Genomic DNA, 19,286 nt, shown 5'->3' on the forward strand with positions numbered 1-19,286 from the left:
TGGTTTTTGGCTATGTGCTTGTTTTTGAAACGCTAACTAATCCTTGATTGCTTCAGACTTTAAGACGACTAAGGTTTAGTCATTCCAGAGTCTTATCAGGCTGTGTTCGTGAAATGCTGAGTCTTGTTTTGTAGTTGATTTCTACAGTATTATCTATGAACTTGTTAGAAAATTTCTACAGCTCTTCCCTAGTTGGTGCTGCGTTCAGTCTCTCCTCCTCTCTGTCAGGAAGAGGGCTAATTGCCCCTTTTAAATATGGGGTTATGCCAAGCAAGCCACTTCCAAATCGGCTACCTAGTTTCTAGTCCTGCATCTCCTATATGGGCAGCCTCTTCCACCTCTCTGTGTCCTGCTTTTCCTAGGAGATCTGCCTAAGATAGTTAAATGGCACCATCACCAAATTAAATTTGCCTACTGAGGCTAAAAATCCAGTTCCAGTCTCCACTGCACATTCAGAGGCACTACACACCCAAAACAGCATCCATGCAGAGAAGGGGCCTAGCCTGGGTTTTGCCCTACTGCTGTGTGGAAAGTGGCTAAACTGAAACCTTGCAGAACCAGACAACCTCCAGGTTCCTGCCACCCCAGCCAAGGTGTGGAGAAAGGGCCAAGACAAGGGTGCTAGTTAGGCTGCAGACCTGGGAGAGGAAGATGCAGGTGCATTAGCAGTCCTTTCCAGTTCTCTCTGCTGTGAACTACATTTCCCATTTCCCATTGCAAAGGAAAACTCCACTTCCTAGAGTGCTTTGCAAAAGAAAACTACGTTTCCCAGAACCACTTGCAAGGAAAATTTACACAAAAGAGGAGAGTGGCCAGGTTCTCATGCCCACTGGGCTGCAATGAGAAGCTGCAGTCACACATGCCCCGCGTGGGTCTGAGGCTGTCTGTCCTGCAGTTGTTCTGCCCCCTGGAGTGGAAGCTCCTCTAGACCTGGCCTCAGGTGAGTGTCACGGCAGGAGAAGCAGTATGTGGGGCGGGGGAAGTGGGACCACTGACTCTGTGGAAAGCAGCAAAACAAGCCAACAAGCTCCAGCCTGAGGAATGGCAGCAGGGAGAACCTCGGGGCTGGGAGGGAGATGCTACCAGCTTCTCTGATGGCGAGGAGAGCAAGGGCTTCACAGACCAAGTGCCTGCCTGCAGCTCTGCCTGAGTGCAGAAGAGGCAAGGTGGCGAGATGCTCCGGGGGTCTTGCAGCAACCCATGAAGCCCTCCCTGAGGACATCTCACCCTGGAGAGGACTCAGCTGTTTGTTTTCCCTCCACAGGGAAGGTGAAGCATAGGTGGCAGAGGCTGCTATGTCAGTGACTGCCTGGGAGCCATTGATTTCAGTTTCCACTGGTCCTTGCAACGGGGGGCTGCTGAGAGCTCCCTGGGTGTGCCGCGTACTGTGCAAGAGCTCCCTCCTTCAAAACAGCATTACACAGAGCTTGCCACAAGCACCAGCAAACCTAAGCCTGGCTCAGCAACTGATCCTGGACTGGGCTGCTCTGTTAGACCTTGCAACTAAGACATTGCCAAGTGGTGTGCAGTTGTGACCATCATGACACAGAGAAATGTGCAAGTGAACATCATGGGGCTAAGAAAAGGGCAGAGGGGTCATCCTGACAATCTTACTGGAAGAGCAGAAGGGAATCCCTTGTCAAATTCAGTTCTCTTCCATGGGCTTTAGGGCTCAGAGGAGTGGCATGGCCCAGTAGATGCTGGTCAGGGAAGTGTTGGGTATGATGTGCTCTAGGCTGTGTTTTGGCCATGGAGGTGATACTGAGCTGGTCACTTTTCCTTTCTCTGCCTCAGTTTCTCCAGCTGTCCTATAGCTAATAATAAGCCACCCATGCTCTTAGCTCACAGAATGGTTGGTCATATTTTGTGGTAGTTAGCACCTTGTCCAAGAATGGGATTTTCACCAGCTTGGAATTGGTCCTATTCGTCGTCCAATGCAGTGAAGTTTTCACTGACTGTGACAGTAACTGTTGGGCCATTGCCTTTTAAAAATCCCATTTCTTATATTCTTTGTGGAGAGACAGAAAGCGGGGAGAACATCACTCCCCAGGGAGCCTAGGACTGTTCTGCTTGCAGTGGCATCTCCTGGGGGAAAGGGTCTATTTGCCAATGGGTCCCTTCCCATGTTCTCTCGGCTGGCACATGAATCCAAGTAGAAAACTTCAGTTCCAAGCTGTTTGTTGAGACAAGGAAGATACCGTGTTTTTTGCCACTGTAGTTTTGCTGAACTTGGCTTCAGAAAAAAAGTCAATGTCATCTTCTAGGCTGGTGTCCTAGCTTCATGGGTTGTGAACCTTGTTAAATACTGTAACTTGAGTTTTAGCTAAACAAAACTTCTGTGTACAGTACGGACCTATGTGAGGGTAATATGAGCCATTGCAGCTGTAAGGGCCTGGACTGGGCTCTTTTAGATGGGGAACCCAGTAGGAAAAACAGGGACCTGAATAAAGTTGTACTGGTGACATTTGATGGTTGCTTCCTTCTGAGTCAACAGTGGACCAGTACCCTTGGTCTGTGTGAAGGGAACCTTGGGCTGGTGGAGGAGCCCTCTTTCAGGTAAGAAGTAAAACCAAAGTCCTGGTTACTTTCGAACAAACATGTCACTTTCAACAAGAGCCAAGCTGGTGCTCACTGTTCCCATTTTCCAACTCAGGTAGTTGCATTTTGTCTTCCTAAATGCTTTCAGCTGGACAGGATCATTTTGATTCTCTGACCTAAGCTATCACAGGGCAGTATTGGAAACTATTACAAGTTGCTGTGTTCCACCCCAGAGACAGCTGTGCTTCTGAGTGATGTGGACTTTCAACCTGTGCCCCAAATGTGCTTCTCAGTAGCATATCTGGTAATGGCAATATCCCCTCTAGAGAAATGACTGGACTGCCCAGCCAAACTATACCAGCATCCTACAGGACTGCAGATGCTGAATGCCAGCGTGAGGGTTTTCAGTCAAGCTTCTGACCCCCCCACAGCTTCCCACACAGGGGTGCTGACAGTGCTGCTGCTCCTTTGGTGGCTACCACCTCACTCAGGCCCCAGCAACTGTATTTCCTAGATGGTTTCCTAGCTGGCCAAGCTGTGCATTGGTCCCAGCAGTCACATACCCCTGTGCTGGATCCTCATCCTTCCCATGCTGTCTTGACTCTTCTTGGGTTTCCATGGCATCACTTAGCCAAGCATGGAGGGGCTGTGCTCACCTGTCCTTGAGAAATCTAGACAAATCTAATTCCTAGAGAAATCTTATTCCTCTGTTAAAGGGGGCCAGGCTGTGACCCTCAACCCACCCATAACTGGCTGACTGGTGCTCCCAGGGCACAATGCCATCTAATGCCACTCTCAGGAGAAGGCCCTGTGAAATAAGTTTGCAGTTAATACCAGCGGGTGATAAAGAAGGTGGGTTGAATGAATCCAAGGGGCTGGAGAGCTCAGGCACTGTTTTTAAGCCTTTCAGTGATGCCTGCGGGGCTTGGTCTCACCCCAGCCCTCCAGTTCAAGTATATTTCTATGCTGCAGATTCTTCTCTGTTTTTCCCCATTCCAGGCCTGGGGGCACCTGGGTGGAACGGGCCCGGGGCAATGGTGGGCATCAGGGGTGCCTGGGTGGACCAAGTGCATGGAGCCCTGGAGCATGGCTGAGTGAAGTTCTGTGGTTTCAGGTGCCGGTTACTTTGGCTGAGGTGTCTGAATCTCCCAGAGGCCCTGTGTGGCCAAAGGGCAGAGGCCACTCGCCAGCATGCAAGAGAATGACCAGACTGTGCTCGCAGTTGGTAAGGGTTTGCTTGCATGTAGACACTGCTCTGGCTGATTGGCTGTAGCTCATGCTTCTTCTCTGGGCCTTTACGTTTTGTGGTGATCTGTCCTTGTAAGAGTGGCTGGAGTCTGGGTAAGAGGCATTGTCCCTCAGTGGTGCTATCCTCTGGGCTTTGATCTAGGGTGGTAAACTGCTGAGGCTGTCTTAAGTCACAGTAATAACAATCCCTGGTGCACCTTATATGGAAGGGCAGAATAGCAGTGTGCCCAAGCCCCCATTCACTCCCTCTGTGTAGGCTGTTTCTCTCTCTCTGGAGCTCAGGCTCTCTTCATGGTAGGTGCTGGTCTCCAGGCTCCGTGTAAGTTCAGAAATGGGCAGTTGGCTTAATCCTTGTGTTGTGCCAGAACCTGGTCCCTGGATGTGAGGACTCAGCATATCTGCCATCAGTTGTCTTTCTCCCCCGGACATCTCCAGGCATTTTCCTTCCACCCAGATTGAATGACTCCTCCAGCTGAGAAGGGTTTGGAGTTTGCAGCATACTCCCCCATTTCTCTTCCTTGGGCAGGATTTCGCATTCCCAGTGCTGCTATGATCTCCTGGTTGGAGCAAGGGGAAGAACCGCATGTCCTGGATCCTCTGGACTCAGAGACGACAGAGATTCCAAGAGTCGCAGGTAAGGGAGAAAGTTGTATGTATTGAATCAGGTCCACACTTACATGTCCATGCTGCAGGGCACCAGAATTGCAAGCTGTCATGCCAAACAAACCAGTTATGTGCTGGAAGACTGCCAGTTAGCCATGGAAAGGGTAATGGAATTGTGCCCAAGGAGGCTGACTTCAGGGTGCAGTGTAATCTGAATTCTGGTATTTGCTAATGTTTGTGTGTCTGCCTCTACAGCCATACTGTTGTTTAGTATGTAACTCTCAGCTGGGCTTTAAAGGTAGCACCTCATGCCAGCTGGAAACCAAATGAAGAACAATTCATGGTAGAAGGGCTGGTGCATTCCAGAGAAAGGCACCCAGAGTGAGGGGAAGGCCTTTGGTGCATATTCCTCAGAGTACTGGGTTCTTGTCTCACCTGGATGGAAAGCAGGTGGGTTCTTTTAGCAGGGAGAGCACATGAGCAGCCAGCCATAGATGAAGTGCCCACACTATGTGGCACAGGACAGTGCAGAGGGGACAGCTGTCTTAAGGATGGAGTAAACACAGGAGCAGATAACCCATCTGGCTGCTTCCAGAAGCAGTAGGCCTAGTCTGCATGAGAAAGTTGTTCTGTGAACTTATAGTTAAATCCCCTGAGTGAAAGTGGTACAAGTTCCCACATGTAGATGCTCCAATTTCAGTTTGAGTGGCTTATTCTGGATACCTCCTACTTCCAACTATTTTGGTTTGTTTGCGCTAAACTAACCTCAATCTGGCTAAACCTGAGATAAGAGCGTTTTCACAGGCTGGGGACTTGCCTGAATGGGGGACTTAGATCACATCTCAAGATGGAAGGGGCTTGCCCTGTGTACAGGCAGGGTCATGGCATTAATGGCTCAGCCATGTGCAGGTCCCTTCTAGTGGTCCCCATAGCCAACAGGGTGAGTCACAGCCAGATTTCCTCTTTGCTCCTGCAGATGAGGGGATCCCAAGCAACAGCAAGGTGGATGCTTCTGACTCTGAGAAAACAGAACTGCATGAGATGCTGCTGAGAGGATCCAGCCAAGCCACTTCCTGGAGCCTGGAGAGCAAGTGCCAGGTACCACAGGCCTGTCAGGGCCCTTCAGGCCAACCTGACTGTGGGGAAGGCACAGGGGAGCTCCATGATGTGACTCCACCCCCAAGAGCCTTGGCCGGGGAGAAGCCCTACAAGTGCATGGCCTGTGGGAAAAGCTTCAGCCAGAGCTCTGATCTCATCCGGCACCAGCGCACGCACACAGGCGAACGCCCCTACCAGTGCCCAGCCTGCGGCAAGGGCTTCAGCGACAGCTCCACACTACTTAAGCACCACCGCACTCACACAGGCGAGAAGCCCTACAAGTGCACGCAGTGTGGCAAGGCCTTCATCCTCAGCTCCTACCTGCTGCAGCACCAGCGAGTGCATGGCCGCGACAGGCCCCACCAGTGTGGCAGCTGTGGGCGCCGCTTCGGGCAGAGCGCTGAGCTGATCCAGCACCGGCGTGCCCACCTAGGTGAGAAGCCCTACAAGTGCCCAGCCTGTGGGAAGGGCTTTGGCCAGAGCTCTGACCTCATCCGGCACCAGCGCACACACACAGGCGAGAAGCCCTACAAGTGCCCAGCCTGTGGCAAGGGCTTCGGTGACAGCTCCACGCTCATCAAGCACCAGCGCACCCACACTGGTGAGCGGCCCTACAAGTGTCCAGCCTGCGGGAAGGGCTTTGGTGAGAGCTCCACACTCATCAAGCACCAGCGCACACACACTGGTGAGCGCCCCTACGTGTGCGCCCAGTGCGGCAAGGCCTTCAGCCTCAGCTCCACCCTCTTCAAGCACCAGCGCACCCACACGGGTGAGCGCCCCTACCCATGTGCCCAGTGCGGTAAAGCCTTCAGCCTCAGCTCCAACCTGCTGCAGCACCAGCGCACTCATGCTGGTGAGCGCCCCTACCCATGTTCCCAGTGCGGCAAGCGCTTCGCTCAGAGCTCCAACCTGCTGCAGCACCAGCGCACCCACACTGGCGAGCGCCCCTACCAGTGCACCCAGTGTGGGCGCCACTTCAGCCTCAGCTCCAACCTGGTGCAGCACCAGCGCACTCACCTGGGCGAGCGCCCCTACCAGTGCTCACAGTGTGGCAAGCGCTTCGGGCTCAGCTCCAACCTGCTGCAGCACCAGCGCACCCACACTGGGGAGCGACCCTACCTATGTGCCCAGTGCGGCAAGCGCTTTGGCGACAGCTCCACCCTCAGCAAGCACCGCCGGACCCATGCAGGGCAGCATCCACACACCTGCGCCCCGACTGGCAAGCGGGGCCTGGGGGATGGGACCATGTGCCTGCAGCAACCCTGTGGGCACCGGGGTGAGGCTCCTCACCAGAGCACCCAGTGTGGCAAGGTCTTGGGCCAGAGCACTGGTGTGAGCCCACACCAGCACACCCATTCCATGCAGGAGTCCTGCAAGGACTGGCCGCTCTGTGCTGTGGCATCCTGCCCTTGACCTTGGCTGCCAGGCTCTTCTGCACCATGGCATCCTGCCCCGACTTAAGCCAGCAGGTGTTGGGGGACTATATGTCTGCTAAGGGGGACAGATTGTCTGCCAGGGAGGAACAAAATGTCCATCAGAGGGACAAGATGTCCACATGGGTCTCTGCAGCCCACTAGCCCTATCCCAGCAGCATGGGATGGATGAAAGTGCCTCAAGCAGACAGCCCCCAGCTGTATGAGGCTGCCCAGGTGCCATCAAACCCCTGACCACCTCTTGGCCTCTTCTGTCCCGTGTTGTAGTCTCTGAAGCTCTGCAGGTGCAGAAAGGACCTCAGGCTTTGACCGTGTGAGGTTGGTAAATGCCTGCACGAGGAGGCCTCTTCTGCAGTTAGGCTTCTACAGTGTTGGCCCCATGGAGGCACCTTCAGTATCAGCCCTGTGCCACTTGGGCTGGAAATGGCTACTGCTTCACCCCTGAGCGCTACCATGGGGCACTGCCCCAGCTGTACAGCGTAGAATGAGGAAACCTGTTAAGGACCTGCTCAGGTGGTGTGCACTAAAGTCTGACTTGCACGCAAATGTAGGACTTGGTTCCCAGTATGCCTCTGTGAGGAGGGGGAGAGGAACGAGCAGGGGAAGACCATCTGTAGGGAAAGCAGCAGCAATGGTTGAGTGGCTAATCCCCACTTCTCCACTTTAGTGGAATGGAGCTAAGAAAAGGGAAAAAACTAGGCCAGATCCTGAGGGGAAGGTTTCTGTGGGTGAGATCTGTGAAGCTGTGAGACTGGCAGGCCAGGTGGCCACCCTGTCACCTGAGTCATTTCACAGTGGATTGGATGTAAAGAGCCATCCTTAGATGTTAAGGGTCCTATGAAAAATAATGTCTCTAAATGCAGGGAAAGAACTGGGCCAACACCACAAGGCAGGCGTGACTCTGGGAAGCCTTTCTTGTCACAACCTGGCATGAAAATATTACCCGGGCGTCGCATGTCCATGGAGTCTGAAAAGATCCCAGGTGACAATTCTTAAGAAAAGCTGAACTGATCGTGCATGTGCAGTTGATAGTTATGCCTACTTCGGAGCTGTCTGAATTGGAGGTTTCCAACCTGAAAGTAGACATCTTGGCTCTCTTTGTTTCCTTCCCAGTGAGTGCATGGTGCTGTGTGGGATGTTTCTGTGAACTCTGATAGAGAACTGTTGCAGTTTGCATACAATAAAGAGACCTGATATGTTTTAGCCAATTGCCTTTTCCAGCACCTGGGAATTCTTTCTTTCCTTCACCCTGGTTGCTTGCTTTTTTGTAGTGCCCTGAAACACCCCATGTATTTGACAGACATAAACCAACAGGCCCCTTCCCAAAGCGCTAAGAATCTCTCATCAGCTCCCCTCCATCCCCTGAACAGAGAGTACAGCCCATGTCTTTGTCTGTGGGGGAATTAAGCAGGTACCTGGAGGATTTCAGCAGAATCTTAATCAAACAGGAGAAGCTTAAAACACCCCTCTCCTGACTTGACAGCTTGGTACAGCACAGGTAGCGGCAGCTGTGAGCATGCCCCCGCTGGGAAAGGAAACCAGCTCCGGTCATTCTGGAGAGCTCACGGCCTGCAGGTGCAGGGAGCTGTCCCAAGGTTGGGCAGCCTGGAAGGAACTGTGCGGTGTGTCAGGCTCTGGGATACAGGTAAGGATATCCTCTGTAAAACAGGACTGTCTGTCATTATTAACAGAGAGGTATCTGCTTCCCCATCAAAGGCAAAAGAACTGGGGTACTCTGTAAGCAACAGCAAGGACATTTAGCAGCTCCAAAGAATGTCACGCAAATGAATTGAATAAGGCAACTTTGGCCATGTTTTCATGACACAAGTAAAACCACCAGAACAACAGGGGTAACAAGAAATGTGCAAGTCAGCATCACTCTGTAAGCCTGAGCCCTGGTGGGCTCTGCAGCTACCCGCCAGGTGTGCCATGCCAGCCTGGTGCAGTGGTTTGAGTCAGTCTGAGCCTATGGTGACCCCCAGGGGCAGATGTGCTTACATCCCCCTCTGATTCCCCATCTGCCCAAAGTTTAAAACTAGCTGCCTAGCAGTGGCAGCAACATTTCAAGTCAGGCAGTTCTGAGGGAGTCTTTTGACTTCATGGCTCATTATAAAGTTTTTGCCCCTTTCTAAATTCATTCCAAAGGTGTTAATGACCTTTTCTTCTTTGTAATGGTCTTTCTGTTCTACCTATTAAGCTACCCTCTGCTTTGGATTCTGCTGTCTGGTAATGAAGTGCCTATTTCACAGCCCTGCAGATTGTTTTTCACTCATTCCTATGAAGCTGTATTTGTTTTTGCTTCAATCTTAAACTGAGTGATACAGCCCTAGGCCCCTAGCATATTAGTAAAGCTTCTAGTTTATTTTTAACTGGAGAAAATATGTGTTGTTTTATATGCAATGATGCACCTGACCACCTGCACCCCCCTTTTCAAAATTCTAGATCCATCCATGGTGGCACCAGGTCTTTTCCTATATCTGCACAGGCCTCTGTACAATCAAGGGCAAGTCCTGGGTCTCCATTCACTGTTTGGACAGTGCAGTCATGGTTCTGCACAGGGGTTAAAGAGTAACACCTCAGCCCAGGCCTGGAGACCAGCTAAGTACCTGGCTAGTAGGGTATGCTGGAAAACCACTACTGCCCCACCAGCCCACAGTGATAAAGCTCTGTGCTGGAAGCAGTGGGCTAACTGATGCAGATGCTAATTGAGGCAGTGACTTGCCTCTGTGGCACATCCAGCACCAGCAGTCCCTCACAGCTGAGGATGATTGTCTTCTATGATTGCCTTATCTGTGGGTCTAAAGATGGCTGCCAAGGCCAATTCAGGATCCACATGTTTTACTGCAACTCAGGCACATGTTTCCATGCAGGGTGTGTGGCTCTGGATTCTTGGTTTGATCTGTGACACTGTTTCTGCCACTCCCACTTTTCTGTCCCCTTTTGTTGTGAGATTTTAAAGTACTGAAATCCCTGTGATTGACTCTTCTTCCATTTAGGGTGGCCCTGGGTAATAGTGTCCTATGAGTTGATGCCAATATTCCATTTTTTTCCAAATTGGCCTTGAGGATATCCTTGCCCTCCTCTTGAGCATGCCTCTTGACTGAGCTGGAAGAATAAAACTTGCTTTGGGAGTCTGGAATTGGACATCTGGATGACATGGTTAGACCAGCAAAGTTGATCTTGGATGATCATTGCCTTGATGCTTGTGGTGTTTGCTCGTGAGAAGACGCTAACATTGGTGTGCATGTCTTCCCACTGGATTCAAAGGATCTTCCATAGGCAGCGTTGATGGCACTTCTCCAGTGGGTTGAGGTGTCTCCTGTACATTGTCCATGTCTCAGCTCCATACAGTAAGGTAGGGCTCATGACTGCTTGATAAACCATGCACTTGGTTTCCAATCTGATGTCACAATCTTTAAACACCCATTTCCTTAGGCATTGAAAGGCTGCACTTGCACATTTGAGGTGATGTTGGGTTTTTTTTGTTGATATCAGCCTTCTGCAAGAGATGGCTTCCAAGGTACAGGAAATACACAATGTTCTCCAGAATCTCACCATAGATCTGAATTACCAGAACTGGGGACTGCTCATTAAGATCTTGTTGACAGAAGACCTTAACATTCAGAAGACAAAGGTCCTCCATCAACAAGCTCTGTGGCACATAGGAGCTGTGTGAACCAGGTGGCTGCTGGGCTTCTCTCAGGAGCGCAGCCCCCCCCAAGGTTTAGACAGCCTTTCCCACAGGACAGGCTGGTGAGCTAGCGGCTTCCAGAGCAGCTACAGCCCCTACCATGGAAGTACAAGAGCCACAGGTTCATGTGGGGCTTTGTTTCGCATGTGGAAGTAAGATGCACGGAAAGGGTCCTCCCAGGTCAGCAAACACTGTTCCCTCTACCTTACCCACTCCTGAGCCACTGATCCCGGCCAAACCGGATGCTAACCTGGTTCCACCGGTTTGGCAGTGAGCATAAAGAAGGCACAGAGCAGGGAGCGATCACATTACAAATACAGTTGCTTTGACTCTTCTCCCCATTTAAACCTGAGTGCACCCAGCTATAGCTGCACATTCACAAAATGTTCTAGTAGCTTACAGGCTCTGAAAACTTCTGTAGGCTCTGTGACTTGTCTCAGCCCCATCCCCACCCCTCTGAGCCAAAAGGCAAATGTGTTATTGCCAGGAAGCCAAGGGACAATAAATCCAGTGGGGTAAATTGGTGCCCTGTCATGCTCACTTTAAGCTACTCAAGAGCCACAAAGGGGCAGAAATCCTGCAGGGGGCTCCTGGCATGTGGGAGTGTCCAGAGGGTACAGGCAGCTGAAGGGGTTTCACTCTGCATATTAAACATCTGCTAGAGCAGGGACTGGAACCCAGGTCCTCCCACACAGGGGTCCTCATGAAAGTAGAACTGTGACAATTTTCATGGGGAAAGGAATGGCATCCCAGAATACTCTTATGGTATTATGCTTAGTACAGTCACCTCAGTAGTGGAAGACCCATATCCAAATCCATTCTCCAAAATCTCACACCTTTTAAGATCCCCTCCTGTTTTGTGCATCTAGCTTCAATTTTTTTGAGCTGAAACTGGCAAATCTGACCTAAACTGGTGACTTTGGAATGACCAGAATGTCATTTTTTTCCAGCCAGTGTACTATTGCCCCATAGGAAATACTGAAATTAGTAGTAGTACATGTAACAGTGGGAGCAGTGAGCTAGTATATCTCTTGTGGTACCACAAAGAGGCCAAGCGAGCTAGTCTCACTGTGCTGAGCATTGTAAAGAGAAAGCCCCTGTCTTGAATTGTTCCCAGTCTACAGAACAGGTAGATCAGGTGGACAGGTTCCACATCTAGGTATATAATCAGTCCATTTATTTGGAACTTGGGGCATTCCCAAGCTATGGAAAGCCTCTGGGAGAGGTTTTTTCCTTCTTGCTGTTTTGGTGTTGTTATACACTGTTTTGCACTGTTATACACTGTATGTCCGGCAGCCTATGGTCCACCTGCTTGTCCGTAGCAGCTAAGGCAAAGGATGTCCCTTCCATTGGTCTCTGAGATGGGTTTTCTTCTGGAAATCGCACCTCACAGAGATGGTGCTCTTGCAGCGCAAATCCCCTGCAGCTCCCTCCATGAAGTGCAGCCCCCTGCAGTGGTGAAGTCAAGGAACTGGGGGCACTGTGGCAGAAGCCAAGACAAAAATGGTGCTCTTCTTTCATTGACATGTAGTGTCCCCCTTCCCCAGCAGAGGGCAGTAGCAAAACCTGCCACTTCTTTTCATCTAAGCATATGGGAAGGGAGCCAACCTCAAAGCTGGCAGAGGTTTTGAAGGGCCTGCAGAGGCTCCTGGGATCCAGTTGTGGGGAACCTAGGCAGGGAAATATACTGACAGCAAATGGCTTTTTGGTCCAGGATAAGCCATTGTGGGATAGCCTGAAGGAAAAGATAATGGTTTCCTTTTAGGAAAATCACTGAGTTGCCCTCAATAGGAAAGACTGTGTGTGGTGTTCATTATATAGGCTTTATGCCTATGGATACATTTGCCATGTATATATGCATGCATTGTGTTTTGTACATGTTATCTGTCCTCTCTGATATGTGTGTTGCGTGTAATTTTGTTGTGTCTGTGCAATGGGCTGCAAATGTTGTGTGGCGTCTACATATATGCATGTGGTGGCCATTTCCTGTATGTATGCCTATGTGATGTGTTTTGCCTTCAGATATGTGTTTGCCTGAAGAGTGTGGCATATGTGTGTGCAAGGGGTGTGTGATGTGTACCTGTATGCCAAGACTAAGCCTGCACATGTGCGTGCTGTAAGTGAACATGTTTGTGAGCTCCTGATGCACGTGCACTCCCTGTGCTGTATGCACTCAGGCCCCGCAGCCCAGAAGCCTTTCTATTTTTGCAACCCCTCTGGGGCCTGGCCAGAGCACGCTTACATTCCTCGTATGTAAGCGCTGTCAGATAAATAAATCCCAATGTCCGGGCTGGCACTATGTGGGCCATGCAGGCCATGAGTCACTCAGGGCCTGGCCTGCTGCCTGGTGTCTCCCTTGTCCTTGTGCTGGCCTGCAGGAACCTGGAGATGTTCTGATTTCCTTATCGCTTCTCCACACTCCCCCCTCGCACCCCATCCCCTACAGATCAAGAGACTGTCTGTCTGGTCCCCATGGCAGGCAGGGCCTTGGCAGAAGGGTGAAGGGAAAAGGGAAGTCACATTGTAGCTGCCTGCTGTGTGCTTGGCCGGAGGAGAAAGCAAGGATTTCCTGTCCCAGAGCAAGTGCTTCCCATCTCCACCCAGAGGCAGCACACCTTTGAGACTGTGGTGCAGGACATTCCCATTGGGCTTTGTGCAGAGAACCACCCTCTTTCCCTGTACAGTTCCCTGGTGTGTCATGGGGAGGTACACGTTACAGGCAGAACCCTGTGCATCACATGACTGTCCTGCCATGGAGGTGGCTACCTCGCTCCCACGCTGCCATGTGCCACTGTCTGGAATTTCATTCACCCACTGGAGGCTAGGAAATAACCCCCAAATGGAAATCCAACGTATACAATACAGGTGCAGCCTGAGTCTGAAGACAGCGTAAAACTACTGCTTCAGGATCAGTGACACTAGGTGCATCTACATGTTCATTAATGCGCAATAGTTACTGCACATTTAGTTTAGTACTTGCTTAATGAAGTACTAACTAAACGCACAGTAACTAGAGTTACTGCGCAGTAGTGCCAGTGAACGCCTTTTTCGTGATGCTGTTGCACAGTAGCCTAATAATACTGCACAATAGCGTAGTAGCACTGTTTGTGCTGTGACGTGCTACTGTGCAGTGTTATTAGGCTACTGCGTATTTGGGGGTCCTGTGCAGATGCGTCCACTGAAACCTAGTGACGGTCCCTTCGGTATTGATGTGGGTAATTATTTCAGTACCAATGAATTAGTAGGGATACATCCTTCTACTGTGCTCACCACCTGCTGCTGCGGGCTGGGTGGGGAATAGGGTGCTGGTGTGCTGGGAGTGGCGGCCCATCTGATGGGGGTAAGGAGTGGGTATTGGCTGTCAATGATTGTTGAGGTGAGGAAAACAGTACATCCTCACACTGAAAGCCACCTTGCCTCCTGTCCAAAAGAGGGAGCCAGAGGAAAGGTAACAATGGTCTCTGTGGACAAACATGTCATCTTCCTCTTGATCACCAAACCAAACCTGCCTCCCACACACTGCCATCCCTATCCAGGAGCCAAAAGCACTAGCTCCCCTGACTACAGCAGAGGCACAAGATAAACCTGGGTCATGTCTCGGACAGCAGCATCACCTCTCTGCTGCATCACCACATTACAATGTGCAGTGTAGACATGCTGCAACTGTAACACGCTTTATTTACCCCCTGATCCTGGGACAGATCTAGTCCAACTGTACGCAGACAACCTCCTTGACCAGGAGTCCCAGTCACGCACCAATGCCTAGCTCTTTGTGAGCACCTCTGACTGCTAGGCAGAGTGCTCTGGCTGCTCACACAGCTGTCTCCGCCCAGAACTGTGCATAGAGGAACTAACACCACGGCATTTCTTCCCAAGACTCAACAAGAACTTGGAAGATGATGTGGAAATGCCCCTTGTGGTGATGCCTTCCATGGCAATATTCAATTATATTCTCCTACTTGTATTATATACCTCTTCTTTATGCATAGAAAGAAGGAACTGTGAATGAATAGGTAATTTAATCCATTGGTTTGTGAGCGAACATTAATTTTGAAATGGGATCCTTAAAGAAATTTAATGCCCTGGCCTGGACTATTTTCTGTACCAAATTATTTTACTAATGGTGCAAAGCAGTCAAACTTCCCACAGAGAAAAACCCGCTGCAATCTTGGGCTTCAGCTGGAGACATGTTTTTGGACCAGTGGCTATTTGCTGTCCTTCCTGAGTGATGGTTTATCTGTGAGCACAGGCTGAAGGATGGTTTTCTACTGCAGAGGATGCCAGGAAGAACTTCCTCCTGTCAATAACTGCCATCTCTTTTGTCCCCATTGGGGGTGAAATTACAGGCTGTTCATGGCCTGTCTCAAAAATAGCCACTGCCTCCTGTTGTTTGAAGCGGTGTTAGCAGGGCAGAGCAGGGGGTGACCTGACACAGCTGGGAGCGGGGGAGCAGTCAGCGCAGAGCAGAGCTCTGGGCCTCATCTCTCTGCTAGCTGCTCTCTGTTTTCAGCTCTGCAGTCCACCTATTCTCCCTCTGTTCAAACAGCTTCAATTTGTTTGGCTCTTAATGCTGGCTGGAGCCAGAGCTGTGTGTCTGGGCTGCCCCAGCACAATGGCTCTTTGTTCCCGTCTGCTTGCTGAATTTGTTCCCTCCTTGTCTGTCCCTTGTCTGCTTCAGCAATTATCCTAATTAACAATGCTCCTTCCCTATACTCTGCCTCATTGGCTGCTCTGGGCTGTCCCCCCAGAGTCCTCTTCCTCCCTCCAACTGTGCAGGTGCAAGAGGGCGGTCTCTGCCTCCAGCAAGGAGCCAGGGAGCACATGCAACACAGCAAGGCACAAGGGATTCACCTTCACAGGCCACAGAGCACCTAGGCCAGCAGAAGCCTCGCAGCTGCCCTGTGGTGCGTCCCCTGAACCACGACCCGCGTACCTCGCTACAGCTGGGCCACGATGGCACATCCTGGAGATGCCACTGCTGAGATTCCAGTTTGGGGGCAAAAAGGTTCATGCTGCTGGGCCCCTGTGGTGGACCTAAAGGCCCGGAGGTCTCAGCTGCAAAATTTCCCCTGACAGCTGAAGATAACTGCAATTCCCATTTCCTTCAGAAGCAGAAGGGCAGCCAATCTGCAGGGTAGGCTGCTCTGTCTCCTCCACCACAGACCCCCGAGGTGCTTTGAACCTTTACACTCTAGCGCTGTGGCCTGTGCATGATGGGTATGGATAGGGCTGCATAGCAGGAGTCTGGCTTTAGGAGAAGAAAGAAAGGTTCTGGCTGGCTATTCTCCACAGTGAATTGCAGCTGACCTGCATCCATACTGATGCTGCTAGCAGGCTTGTGTGTATGTTCCACCTGCTGGGCTGGAAACATATTCCCAGAGGTCCCTGGGCAGCTCTCTAGGTGAATGCTCCTTCCTTCTGTTTCACAGGGTGGACCTTGTCTGTGCAATACTGCTGGGACCTGCCCCTGAAAAGCCAACTTTAGGCGAGACCCAATAACAGAGTCCTGACAACTATGCCTGTAGGACAGGGAGAGAAAGAGGCCTGGCCTGACCATAGCTTGTGCAATCACCCTCTGTTCACTTGAATTCCCCGTAGCTGCAGTCCTCACCAGCACCTATCTACCCATCTCGTCCTATCCTGTTGTGCAGTGCTGTTCGAGAGCTGCCTCCTTCTTTTCCAGACGTCACTTTATCTCAGATGTGGGCAAAATGAGTCTGCTTCCTGTGGGCTGTTAGGCCTGCCCCGCTGTTAACAGGAACTCTTCTCACCTGCACTTGGTTGCTGAAAGCTTCAGAAGCGTGGCTGGAGTTTCCACTGCAAAGCTGAGCTGGGCCTGCCATTGACGCTACTATGGCTGAGCTTCTTTTTCAAGATGGGGTAATCTGTGTTGCTTAACAGAAAGCCTCTGTTCACAGATAAACCATCATGCAGGAAGGACAGCAAGTGACCATGTCTCTAGCTGAAACCTCTGCCTAATATCCCAATGGATTGCTCTCTGTGGGCAGTTTGACTGCTATGAACCATTATTAACACAATTTGGTACAGAAAATAGTTTGAAGGGGTGATCTGCACCACACTAGGGGTGAGACTACAGGTCATCTCCCTAAGGCTTCAGCAAGAGGGACCATGTCTGCAGAGGAGAGCTGCCAGCACTTCTGCACACAGGCATGAGGTCCCACAGCAGTGGTGGGTCTGCATTTGCTGCTGATTCCTCTTGACCAATTTCTGGGTGTGGAAGCAGCAACAGCACAACTCCAGGTTTGTGATTAAGTGACGTCTAGTCCCTTGCTTTGGAGAGTCACCCCTGCTTGACCCAGGTGGGTGGCTCTGTGGGGAGGGCAAAGCAGTTGGCCCAGAAGTCTCCCTCAGAGTGGCCTCTGTACGGCCATGCTTAGTTGTCAGCAGCCCGCATTGCTGCAGTCCATGAAGTTCTCTGATGCACCAGTGAGAGCTTGTGAGTGGTAGAGCCACACTGACCAGGAGCTGGAGCTGACAGTCCTGTTCTTTGCAGACAGAGCAGGAAATATGATGAGTGCTGCCACTTCATCCTGAAAGCTCCCCCCCACCACACACAGTCTCACAAGGCTCTGCCCAGTCCCCTTTCTCCTCCAACATCCTCCTCAGGGAGATGCCAGAGGCTCAGCACTAACCTGATGCCTGTGGCACTTAGTTACACCTCATCCTCAGGGGACACAGGCAAGGCCATCACACAGGCTCCACATACATTACCCAGGGTTGGTACAAAAGGACAGCTTCACGGTTGGTCTGGATCAGAGAGGTGATGCTGCTCAAATGAAGATGTGTCAGACCTTTCCTCCCACTCCAGGCATCAGCCTCTGGGCTCAAGAGTGGCAGTGGTCAGATATGCTAAGCTTTTCCTAAGGGATGCAAACCCAGTCGCAGTGATACACATTGGCAGCTCCCCCCATCCTCTTCCTTTTGCTTTGTCTTGCTTGAAACATGACAGATGGTTTCTGAGCTGCTGGATCTTTGTGGGGCTGGCATGGCATCGCCACATGCCATCTACACAGAGGGTGCTTGTGGATGGAAGTTAACATGCAGCCAGCATAGGCTCCAAACATGCCCTGGGATGACCCTTGAGAACAACTGATGAGACAGAGCTAAGTCACAAGAGTCAGTGAAATCAGGATTGTCTTCTGGGAGCTCTCTCCTCTAGCAAGCTGCAAACTGCAGGCGCTCTGGGGAAACGTAATTAGCTCCCATTAGCCAGCCATCCTACAGGCTGCTGCATGGCATCTGACAGTGGTGAAGCAGCATCATATTACAAGGACTGCTGTGTAGTAAACAGCACGTGCACATCCACCTGACAGACAGACAAACACTCCCTGCCCAGGCCCACACTGAAATCAGTGATTCAGTGCCCACTGCTGCCAAAGAAAGGCATCCATTTTAGCATCTTTATCTGCACCCATAGTGCCTATGGGAGGTGGATGGCTTATCACAAGTACTCTGGGGGAGAGTTTGCCTGTCAGTAGCAGGAATTAGTATGTGAGGTCAAGCTCCCACCAGCATTAGGCCATACCCAGAGAACTGTTCCTTCAAATAGCCCTTCACTGCCAGCAGGACAGCTAGCCTTGGGGCACCCATGCGTAGTGTACCCAGCATGTGCAGGCTCCCTCACACTCCCGCTGCCTTGGTTCATTATTGAAAACAATATTTGGTGTCATCACAGTTTAGGGGAGCCCTGGCCCATCCCAGGGGAGAAACAGAAGCAGCTGGTCCCTAAGGGAAGCACATGATGAGTGCTGCACACCTGTGGGGACCATGACAGCAGCTGTGTCAGTGTTCCAGGATGTTTCCCACCATCTTCACTTGCTCCTCCTCTACTCCAGCTCCTCTCTGCGCCAGCTGCAACGCCTGTCATTGTGCTGCGGTGCTGCGTCCAGCCTCACCCCTGCCTGTTGTTTGGTTACCAGAATTTGCTTATTCAGCCCTGGAACGAAGAGGAAGCAATTACTTTCTTCCAGAAGGATTCAGCCCTTCTTAGTCTTCCCATTCTCACTGGCCCAAGGGGAGCTGGGGCTGGGGAGACCTAATGGCTGTGATTAGAAGCAGTGCTGGCCAATCCCTAGCCTTTCACCACTCGAAGAATCGGAGGAGGGAAGGGGGAAAGGAAAGAGAAGGGAGGCTGAGTGGAGTCACCCATTCCCTGTGCTCTATCCCAGAACAGGCTGTAGACATGTCTGTCCTGCAGGATGCTTCCTGTCTGGCTTAAGGGACTGTGCTCCTATCACTTCCCTGGCAAGAACTCCTGCAGCTTCCTGAGCAGCCAAGAGTTTCCCTCGACATTTTGCCTATACTTCTCCCTCCTAATTCCTCTGTGCCGCCTGGTAAGACCCAGAGCTGCAATTCCTATCCTTTGCAGGTGATCCTCAGCAGGAAACTAGGACCAAACAGGGTGGACAAAGGAACAAGGAGTCACCAGCCCAAGACCTGTCAGAAGGGCTACTGCCTGCTGGGTGCTACATGACCTGCTGCTTGTAAGTAGGCAACCATGACTATGCAGGCACCTGTGGCTAACTGGGGGTAGGTAGACTCCTGGGAGCCAGGCACACTCAAATTTCATAGATTTCATAGACATTAGGGCTGGAAGGGACCTCGGGAGATCATCGAGTCCAGCCCCCTGCCCAAAGGGCAGGAAGTCAGCTGGG

General features: G+C 51.3%; 1 protein-coding gene across 1 annotated transcript; it reads left to right on the top strand.

Annotated features, from left to right (window-relative positions):
- The first annotated feature begins 783 nt into the window (after positions 1-783).
- Positions 784-8,128, top strand: LOC109313827 (zinc finger protein 2 homolog). The gene is given in 4 exon segments (XM_019540582.1): positions 784-902; positions 905-940; positions 4,313-4,420; positions 5,366-8,128. Coding segments are annotated over 4 exon segments (1,722 nt in total). The 5' UTR covers positions 784-859; the 3' UTR covers positions 6,901-8,128.
- Positions 8,129-19,286: the final 11,158 nt, after the last annotated feature.

This window comes from Crocodylus porosus, unplaced genomic scaffold, assembly GCF_001723895.1.
Source record: "Crocodylus porosus isolate Cpor-Errol unplaced genomic scaffold, CroPor_comp1, whole genome shotgun sequence".
NCBI lineage: Eukaryota > Metazoa > Chordata > Crocodylia > Crocodylidae > Crocodylus > Crocodylus porosus.